Source organism: Pecten maximus, chromosome 15, assembly GCF_902652985.1.
Source record: "Pecten maximus chromosome 15, xPecMax1.1, whole genome shotgun sequence".
Classification (NCBI taxonomy): Eukaryota; Metazoa; Mollusca; class Bivalvia; order Pectinida; family Pectinidae; genus Pecten; species Pecten maximus.
The window spans coordinates 30,976,130-30,987,445 of record NC_047029.1 but is presented as its reverse complement, the minus strand read 5'-3'; the positions used below and the strand labels follow the sequence as shown (position 1 = coordinate 30,987,445).

General features: G+C 37.5%; 1 protein-coding gene across 1 annotated transcript; it reads left to right on the top strand.

Moving 5' to 3' along the window:
- Positions 1-821: 821 nt before the first annotated feature.
- Positions 822-10,165, top strand: LOC117343873. Its single transcript, XM_033906417.1, has 8 exons — positions 822-952; positions 3,465-3,567; positions 4,889-5,057; positions 5,472-5,733; positions 6,088-6,379; positions 6,645-6,956; positions 7,224-7,339; positions 7,655-10,165. The coding sequence occupies exons 2-8, from the start codon at positions 3,465-3,467 to the stop codon at positions 8,006-8,008; spliced, it is 1,608 nt and encodes a 535-aa protein (XP_033762308.1). The 5' UTR covers positions 822-952; the 3' UTR covers positions 8,009-10,165.
- Positions 10,166-11,316: the final 1,151 nt, after the last annotated feature.

The following is an 11,316-nucleotide window of genomic DNA, read 5'->3' as shown; positions in this document are numbered from 1 at the left end:
ATAAAATTCATATATAACATCACTCAAAATTTTAAGGTACTTAGTTTAAATCAAACAGTACTGAATTCACTATCTAATAAAATCTCAAAAATAATGCTTTCATTGATTGTTCCCGCTACAACTAATTCCATCTCTTAATTTGACAATAATATGTTTTAAGTGTAAGAAAAATAAATAAATAAGTTGGGCGCAATGGAGACAACTCCGCCGAATATCCTTGATATCCGTCATATTACGTTATATCATACATAAGTATGCTTACTAGCTTACTACGCTTACAGACTTCGTCTCTGACTGATGGTACCAATATAAAACCATCTGATCAGAGGTGATCGATCACCTGTCAATCATCCTTCGATTATTGGACAGTTCACCGCAAGGTTTGGAAGTTCCGGTCACAAACAAAGAGGCCCCCGTAGGGAAATCAACAATTGTATAAATCAATTGTCATCTTTAGGCCATGCATAAAAAGGATAATTTGGATTCTAATGACATCATTTATGTAGAAGAAATCATAAAAGAAATAGGAAATATTTCTTTTATATTACTATTGCTTTAATCGATAGCTATGTATTTGAGTGTAACGCCATATTATAAAACTGAATCCGGTTATCATTCATCAGAAAAAAATATGCATAAACATTTTCTAATTTTGCTGGGACATAAATAGTCCGTATTTTTGAGGAAAAAAAACACAAAACAGAGAGTTTTCGTTAAATATCACTAATACGTACATCCTTTATATGATATCGGTATCAGAAGTATATTTATTACAATGTCTTACCCCGTTGGGGACCCCATGAAGTAATACGAGCTATCATTGGAACTTCTGGTGACACGGAAAACTTGGAAACACCCAGTACAACAGTGTAGAAATGGACAACAACTGGGTATAAACATTATCGGCGATATCTGTTTTGGTTTACTGGGATTATACACAAAAATCGTCACGGTAAGTCTGGATAATATAATACATTATACTGATAATAACTCATTCTGTAGAGTTTCACACATTGCATACCAAACCAGTTTCAAATGTAATGGAATTTGTTCCAAATCTAAAAAGAAAGAAAATATTCATAACTATTTTTGTTTTTAACCAAAAATCGATGGCGTACATATCGAAATTATGTGTACCTTATTTTACATGAAAACAGCGAAAGGTTTAATACTTTAATGTTGTGTTATATGCCTATAGGCAGTCATCACATGTTTGCAAAGGTTTTACAAATATTTAGAGTTAAACCAATTCTTTTCTTTAAAATGGTTGAATATATTTTTGAAATGAAGTTAATGGGGGTCCGAGTATTGCTTTGTAAATGTATGAAATAAAGTAAAATAAATAAGGTAAACATGAGAAGGCGGACGTAAAGACCAAACACGGAAGGTGCCTGTGGGTAGTCTCTGATTCATAGGTATGGCCATGTCAAGCCTGCAGATATACCCGGTACTGGCTTCGTGTCTCTAAGTGACTTATGTTTTAACGTATAAATACATACTGTTAAAACGCATGTACTAAAGTTATGATATGTACTCGTATTTACTGTATAGACATTGCCTCTTGTCCTCATACCTACCTTATTATAACCCTCGTTTATCGGATGTTAGTCCCTCAGAATGGGTAACGGATACCTTATCACGTGGTTTCGTCAATATCAGGTGAAAGCCACCCCCCACCCCATATTCTTTTCCTTAAGATTTCCCCCTCATTATGTGGTTATCACGTGGTATCATCTTTATCGGGTGACATAATCCCAGCTATCACGTGGTATCTCTTTATCGGGTGACAGAATCCCAGCTATCACGTGGTATCCTCTTTATCGAGTGACAGAGTCCCCGTTATCACGTGGTGTCCTCTTTATCGAGTGACAGAGGCCCCGTTATCACGTGGTATACTCTTTATCGAGTGACAGAGTCCCCGTTATCACGTGGTATCCTCTTTATCGAGTGACAGAGTCCCCGTTATCACGTGGTATCCTCTTTATCGGGTGACAGAGTCCCCGTTATCACGTGGTATCCTCTTTATCGGGTGACAGAGTCCCCGTTATCACGTGGTATCCTCTTTATCGGGCGGTTGAGTCCCTGTTATCACGTGATATTCTCTTTATCGGGTGACAGAGTTCCCGTTGTCACGTGGTGTCCCCGTTTAGCGAGTGACATTGTCTTTACATTGTACGTTGTCACGTGGTGACCCTGTTTAGCGGGTGACAGTGTCTTTACGTTGTCACGTGGTGAACCTGTTTGGCGGATGACAGTGTCTTTACGTTGTCACGTGGTGTCCCCGTTTAGCGGGTGACGATGTTCTGTCATAGTTACGTGGCCAGTATCTCCCATTACCGAGGTCATGATCCTAATCCAGTGCCAACGTCCACTAAGCAACGTTGATTGGAGGGTTCTGCCTCCGTCCGTCTGTCCAACTCGTCCCGTAAATGGTCTATTGATAGGTCAGGGCGGTATGGCTGTCAGGCTAGGGCGGGGATAAAGTGTTTAATATGAGATAATCACGACAAACTCTCGCTACATGCGGCCGGGCGTTGTCCTGCTGGAACGTTAACATGTGGCGCTAGAAGTTGATCTCTATGACGGGCGGCTGTGATTTTCTTGAATATAGAGTAGGGAAGTCTTGAAACCAAGTGAAATGCCCTCCCATTCCAGCATCTCACATAGCGCTCGTGGACACGTCTATATACACAAACATCGGTCGTCTGCTCGACGAGAACCTTGACTCTCAAACGTTTGCACCGAGATGCGATTTAATGTATGGCGCGTCGCTGCGCAGTAAATTTGCCAGATCCTGCCGACGCGTCGTTACACGAGGCCGACCGGTCCGCGGACTGTCTGTAACCCTCCCTGTGTCATGGAGTCTCCGGACAAGACGTAAGATGATCGATGAGTGGACACCAAATTGATTTGAAACCTGATCTTGCGCGGTACCTTACTACCTTCGTAAGACTTGTAATCGCACGGACCCTCTTAATTTTCGAAAGTCGTGGCATTTTTTAAGGTTAATCCCTTTGCATTTAAAATATGGAAAACCAAGACGGACGTACATGAAATGTTGCTCACAGAAATTGTCAATTGATCCTTGAGACTGGGCCCGAGAAAACTGTCGGCATCGGCAGTTTGTCTTACGACATTAATGCATTTGAATTGTGTACCAAAGAAATCAGAATTTTGTAAAGCGTTTCTTTATCCCTTCAGTATATCATGTTATACAAATGTTTTTAATAAACAGTGTTCATTATTCAAGTGAATTATTTAAATTTATTCTCAATGCCCGAACTCCTCCACACGGCTACGATTGACGAAAAGACGCAATATCATGCATTTATGACGTCACGATAGTGGCACAATAATACATGTCCTGCAAAATAAAATGACAATGGGTATATAGCGTCGCAATTGGACGTAATTATTCTAGTATAAAGAAATATGTGTAAATTAAATGTATGTTTCTGTTTTAGATGTGGAACACCGTGTTGGTTGCCACAGCAATTTTCTTGTTGACGGGACCCGGATGTTCATCTGAATATACCTTCCGAGAGCTCGATACCGACAACATTCTCCGTAAGTACCAGTGTGTAGAAACAAGAGGTCCACAGGTCTAAGCGGTCATCCGACTTTATAGTGCTACCTCACTGAAGCATACTGCCGAAGGCACCTAGCAGGGCACTCCACCCGGTCATATTATACAGACAACGGGCGAACCAGTCTTTTAAAATGCTGAGCGCTAAGCAGGAGTATCTATTTACTTAACGGGGTTTACTTCTGCTATGACAGCCTTACGGTCTTTCAGCTGACGAAAGCAGAGAAGCAACTACTAATGTCATAGATTCGCGTAGGTCTTCGGCCAGGGGACACAACCAAAAACCTTCCTCACAGTGGTGAACGCTCAACTTAAGGCTAAAAGTGAGGTAGTATTAAGCTAGGGAGACATAAGAAAGAATGAAGTTTTTTTTTAGAAAAAAAAAGAAAGAAAAAAGACTATGTCTCAAATACAGCTGCATTTTAACGATCATGCAATAGGTGCAGCGGGTACAATTCTTTCGCCCTTCCAGCTGTACGCTGGAGTTGTATTTGTATTTGGTCTGTTATGGGACTGTATTTCGACAGTACCGTTAGAAACCGAAACCGAAGGTCAAAACAACTACCAATACCACTTTCTAATTGTCCAGCATATGATAACGCATAAGTATATTGCTTGTTTTTTCGATTGTTAAATTCTTTTGAAACAGAGTCGGATACCAAATTAAAGAAGCATAACAATATGCTTTTAAGAATTGATATTCTAGGTATTGGTTATATTTGTAGAGATCATCTTCTTTAAAATTATTTTTCGGCATAGCCGTATAATATTCTTTTGACCCCGGATATGACGCAACAGGTGGAGTATGTGATTAGTCAATGTAGCGGGAAATGCAAATGCATAAAAACGAAACAAAGTTAAGATATCACCAAAAATGATTCAAACTGATATAATTTTGTTATCCGTGCTGAAACGCATTAGTTCGTTAATTTATTTCACCAGCAGTTTTACATTATAACGACCAGCATTATAACTATGCATTATAGTCTGAAACTCGTAGTTCTCATACATATTTAACAATGATTTGAAAATTATTATAAAGAAAAGAAAATACATAAGATTATCATTATATATCATTCACAAATACTCTTTCTATATATATACTGTAATTTCCATTCTTGACTAATAACCAGATACTAATTATTTGAAATAAATGTAATATGTTATGGAGAGAACTTTAATATAGGCTTAGCCTGATGTTCAATCCATTTGATTTCCAATAAAATATGTTGAAATGAAATTAAAACTATGCCGTTTATCTTTTTTCAAAGATATTTTTTTTTTCTCTGAATGTCATGACAGTCCTGAATGTTGCGGCCAAAGGACGACTCGTGGAGCGTCTCACCGACTCTGTCACTCGATTGGAGTCTGCGAGAGCGAAAATGGTGGATTACGTAAAGGCTTGTTTCTACAATGCCACGTCAAAGACAGACGCGTGTCAGCTGTGTGTTACGGAAGCGTGCGAGAAACGGTAAGGTCAAGGTCAAAGTCATCTGCATGTGTTTCTTGCCAAAAGCGTATTATTGTGATGTAGCAGTGTAATTATTTGACGACTTTGATAGACGCTTTAGGTATTTAATCCGAGATTGGTAATTCGTTAAGTTGAACTATGTCTGCATTAGTGTTACAGTTTACGCGAGTCATATTTTACCTTGGAAAACCTGTCTGACAAAGGTGAGAGAAAAATATAGAATATAATTTTCTATATTATAAACTCGTGTGTTTGGAATTCATCACATCCGTGTTTGGAATTCATCACATCCGTATACGATTTAAATCTGATAGAATGATTCTCGTATGACAACTTTGTACATGTTCTGGTACAGGGAAGTAAAATAACCATCACTACAATGAAATGACATACCTTGAACGTTGTTGCCTTTAGCGCCATGGAATGTAGACTGGATGTGGCTGCCATAGAGACGATTTCTGTGGACAGCACAAGTAACCGCATCACACAGAAAAATAACCCGGATGACGAAATTCCTGGGGTACAATTCCTAACGTCACCGTTACCAGTAGAGATGGGTCTTGAGGGTTTCACAAAGAACGCGGAGGAGGACATCTTAGCGGACGTACCGTCAACACTCCGCTCACAAGGGGAACAGTTCCTACACAAGGCAGAGGGCAAGCTCCATAAACTTCAGGTATATCACATACGGTACATCTGTTGAAAGGACATACAGTAAAGGGATCAAACAGTCCCTATGTTTTTTTTAACGTGCCATTGTGGTGTGGCGACAAAACAGTGTCTCGTTTAAGTTCGATCAATAAATCGTGTTCGTTCGAAGAGATGAACAAAAAAACGTCGCGTAAGATGACATTTAACGAATTGGAAGGGTGACATATTTTAATGCTTATATTTTTCTGCTTTTGTAGCAGAGGATCTTTCCGGAAATTACGAATTTAGGCACAAAAGACGATATAATCCGATGTACTCCTTTAAAAAAAAAAGAGTTGTAAATCTTAATCTTCCTTCATCAATATTATGTACATTTCAGGAGAATCTTAAGAACACCGTACATGAACTTCCGGGATTAATTCCGCGAGTGCGTGGAGCTATCGAGAGTGTAAGCAACGACATTGACGTAGAGTCATTGATGGGCGTAGCCGACAAGGCGGCGGATTCTATATCCAACGTGATCACCGACAAGAACATTGACCAGGCCGTAACGTCCGTCATGGAACAGATGCCTACCATCATGACGCAGGTGAACAAGAAGATGCAGCAGCTGACGTCAGTGATGGGAAGCTTTGTCTCAAACGCCATGGACCACCTCGGGGAACTCATGAGTAAGTAGAATACATTGGAGATCATGCGTATATATGTTTTAGATATTATAATTCGGGAATAATTACCAGAGTTCATGGTAATTACAAGATATTGTAGTGCATTGGTTAGTCCTGACATTGTAGTTCATGAGACAGTGGAAGATTATGAGAAAATGACAGACGTATACCTCACAAGTAAGCGATAGTTATGGCTGTTATACAGGCAGGTACTAAAGTCGGTATCAAAACATATCTACATCCATGTAATACATTTATTTTTGAACAGATCAACCCATTCCGGTACCAGTCCGGACCTGGGTTGACAGCCCGGACGGTCAAATCCCTGTTTCTGAGGATATGTCGGAGCCGGGCTCGAAGCCACAACGCACGCGCAGTAGGTGGGTGGTAAAGCATATCCGATTAGGCGGGAATTCCAACGGGGGAGCTCAAGGTATCTTCGTCAGTAGTGGCGGGTTCACAAGGCTCAAGAGAAGCACAGTGGATTGTAAGGAAGTATCACGTGATCCACAAGGGGCATGCAAGGCTTTCCACTTCCAGTGCGCCGCCTGCATGGACGACACCGCGATCCTGAAGGAATGTAAGTACCGGAAGTGAATTTGATTAGTGTCATCTACAGTTCTTAAAAAGAGTTTAAGACATAGATTTAACAACATCATGGCGCAAAGTCTAAGATATATAAGAATTTACCCAGTAAGCGACCATATTTGAAGTAACATTTTTGTTCGTGCTTTGCACGTCGAATGTGTCTGTACATGCATACTGTCTCTATATAATTTTCCATATAAAGTACACACAACCACATAGGTATGTATAAAGCACGCGCGTACATTCTGTATGTTTTCAGCATGTGGAAAGGACTCTTTGCGGATGATGCTGGCCATCAAGCGAATAGACATCAAGGCAGCTGACTATCTGATGACGTACTCAAAGCATATCAAGACCGGCATGGTTGTCCTCAAGGTAAAGCCCTACACTCATAATCATGCTACTCTGCATTGGCGGGGGATACTGTGATTCTTCTTTATTTTGGTGGTTCAAATTTTCGAGGTTTTTCAAAATGTTTGAAGCAAAAATTATCTGTATTTTTGCGGGAGGTTTGAAACGTACAGGTCCGAATTCGTTACTTAAATTAGCGCATCCTGCAATAAGAATCTGTTATAATGACGCTTGTCAATTTTTATAGAAGAATCTAGTTTTGACAATGTCATTTTATGACATGATGGTACAGCTCTGTACATTATACATATATCTTTTAACGATCTTCCTTAATGACAGGTCAAGTATGACGAAAACAGTTTTGACCCCCGAACATCAACGTACAGGATTGCTTACGTAACAGCAAAGATTCGTGGCGAAATTGTGACGTACAAAACAACGTCATTGCCAAATATCGCTGATTTGTCGACGTCAGGCAGCGAGATCGGAGATGAGATTTGGATGATATTGGATGAAGATGAACATACTACAGACGGCGTCAGTAAGAAACTGAATAAAGTCACACACGAAAACGGAAGTCACGATCACATGACACTGGGCCTAAAGCATGATGGGAAATCGGCGGCATCCATTAACAGTGTGATGTGGGGTGTGGTTAGCTTAGTGATGTATCTTGGATACATTGCTTTGTAGATTTTTTCGACAGATGAAATTTTCTTTTAGCCTTTATCCACGTGTTTAACATATTGAAGCTCAAACAGATCACTGGAAATGCAACATGGCGCCGAGTTGGTCATCAACGACAGTTTCCAACTTGACACAAACATAAATGACGTATTTAATGTTTAACTTCAGCAGAAACCTAATACACTACAAATGTTTCTGATTTTAGAATGAATTATCCATTGCGAAATCATTAGAAATGAATTAAATTAAACTGACTTTTTGCTTACGCTGAAAAGATTTCAAATAGATCTGAATATTTATGTAAACTTTAGATATTGGATGAGTTTTACTCAGTATTTCTATAAGAAAGAAATCACCAACCTATTGTTTCAAAACGCACTCTTTAGTTTGGTGTTTAATCATGATTTGTATAAAAATGTTTTATAAACTGGTAAAAGAATACTGTATGCACATAGTAAAACCAGAGACTATTAATATAGGTCTCTGGTAAAGCATAAGATCGTTTAAATTTAGTTTTGACACAATTAATGTTTTTGTCTTCAATAATAAAACATTAAAATCAAATAAGATGTTTATGTAGGTTCCATGGTTGTATGGAAAACACGGATATTATTTATTTTCAAATTGATCCATATTAGGGACACAATTGTCTTTAAACTAGTGCTTGGAATCTGGTCTTTATATATCATCACAACTTGGTTGTACGTCAGAATTTTATGTATGATATTATCAAGGCTACTCCAAACATGAATATTTTTTCATGATTATCATGGCATGGCCATTTTGAACAAAACATGAATTCCTGGTGGAGGTGTTCACGTGGCCAGTCATTAAGCGGTGTGTAGTTAAGGCTATATGCTACCTTATAATTAGTTATCAATCCTTCAAAGTATACAACAATTTGTAGAGATTTCATGGGGGCTCGGCCTATGCTGTCGTAAACGGAATGAAATTTAAACAAATGAGTGTGCTTTTATTACCGATTTATGTTGGGTTTCTTTTCAGGAATACAACCCCAAACAATAGTGGATTTAATCCAACTACGATGTAAGGGGCGATAAAACTACTATAACAAATTCTTATAAAAGCATCTTGAACGATAACTTCGTCGAACATGCTGGTATCATTCTCGTAATTATTCAAATTTGCTGAGAATAATAATTGAAATATAGGGGAGATAACTTACTGTATCAAGTGTAAGGTAGCATATATCCTTAATGCTAGTTCCTAAGGAAAGACAGGGACACTTATATAAACGTATACTGCCATCCATCAGTTCCTCGACACAATTTTGAAATTCAGTAAATTCGACATATGAATCGAAGTGATATTCGATACGGATATTGACGATCTACTAACACTCAAAATGCTCCATTTCTTTTTGCCAAATCATGTCTTTTTGGAAATTTCGTTAAAGTGGGAGCATATTTATTATAAAATAACCTTTTTTGAAGAGATCATTAATAGGATGTGATGTTATGGTTTAATCTAAAAACTAATTCTACACATTTATTTTGGAAAATAGGTCTCTTCCTTGACCCTCCCTGAAACGTCATCTAATAAAAAGTTGCAAAATTAAAGTTTCTGATTTCAACATGCCGAATTAGTGTGTATAGTTTTTTCTTGGATGGCAGTTATATAATACGTCCCTAATGAAGTCTATCTTTGATTTACAATGATTTTTTTTTCATTTTCATTTGAACAAATATAACAAAATTAGTATTTATTTTTATGTTTATGATCAATTGTCAGTCATTGTTAAATAAGACCACATCTAATTTATATTATTTCCCCCTGTGTACTCACAGGTAATAACAGAGACCTATATTAATTTTGTATATAAGTCTCTGATAATAATGAGAGTCTGCGGGGGAAAATATTTTAGTAGAAACCAATTAAGGAACATACATAGACTTGGAATATTTTTGATTAGTATATTAACATATAATAGCCACATTGATTATATTTCAGGTCATCAGTCACTCACATACCTTTGATACAAACTCAAATTTTAGATCTTTTTTCTTTCGTGTGAGAAATGTATGTTTTTGAAATTAGATTTCGTTTTATATGTTGTCCATCTGTATATCTTGTCATCATGTGGAATAATAAAGATTTCTTATTTGAAATAAATCGTTATTTCACACAATTAGCTTGTATGTAGATTTTATATCCTTGTGTTATTATTTCAGTTCTTAATTAACTTCCTACTCATCGGTATCATAAATATACGTGATATACACATATTCATGAAATTAAAAAAATAATAAATACGTACAAACACACTTCTCTCGGAGGTCATAATTAATTAAGTTCATAAAGTTCATAAAGTTCTTTTTCATTAGCCGCTTTGATGTATATGGCTAATTATTTCTAATTCTTTTGTATTTTGTCCGTTGAATAACTGTTCGAATTTAAACGTGTACTTTTTTTTTTAAAAACAATAACTTTTCAGACATTTCTTACGTAAAGGTATATCAAAATATCACGTTTCCATTAATTGCCATTCAGTTCAGTCCACACCTCTATATGCATGGGAGAAAGTAGAGTTCCCGGAGGACATATTCACGAGGTGAAATGTGTACTCCGTTCTCGGTGCGATATTCGTGGTAAATTTTTTTGTGATAAACTTTCATCAATGACTCAAACGAGAATTTCGAATGCTTACTTACCAAGCAGTATTATAAACCCTAGTCCGAGTTTCCTCTGGCCCAGATACCAGACTTGAACAATCTGATAGCTAGATTTGTGGTCAACATGTTTGAATCTGGTGTCGGGGCCAGAGTGAGCTCTGCCTATATATACCCCATGTCAAGATTAAATGTACGTTATCCGAGTCATATTAATCATTACCATTATTCAAGTATTGGAGAAAGTCAGAAGTAATACTGCAGCTAATATTGGTAAGGAGCACTCTATCACACTAATCACCGAGATCCTACATTAAACATACAACACATTGTCATCAACAATGAGATCCTACATTAAACATACAATACATTGTCATCAACAATGAGATCCTACATTTAACATACAATACATTGTCATCAACAATGAGATCCTACATTTAACAAACAACACATTGTCATCAACAATGAGATCCTATATTTAACATACAACACATTGTCACCAACAATGAGATCCTACATTTAACATACAATACATTGTCATCAACAATGAGATCCTACATTTAACATACAACACATTGTCATCAACAATGAGATCCTACATTTAACAAACAACACATTGTCATCAACAATGAGATCCTACATTTAACATACAACACATTGTCATCAACAATGAGATCCTACATT

What these genes read in the sequence shown, in the direction of transcription:
- LOC117343873 (XM_033906417.1), top strand. Translation starts at nt 3,465, where the DNA reads ATGTGGAACACCGTGTTGGTTGCCACAGCAATTTTCTTGTTGACGGGA. An exon ending in CGATACCGACAACATTCTCC is followed by an intron (nt 3,568 to 4,888) that starts GTAAGTACCAGT and finishes ATGTCATGACAG; the next exon opens with TCCTGAATGTTGCGGCCAAA. An exon ending in CCGGCATGGTTGTCCTCAAG is followed by an intron (nt 7,340 to 7,654) that starts GTAAAGCCCTAC and finishes CCTTAATGACAG; the next exon opens with GTCAAGTATGACGAAAACAG.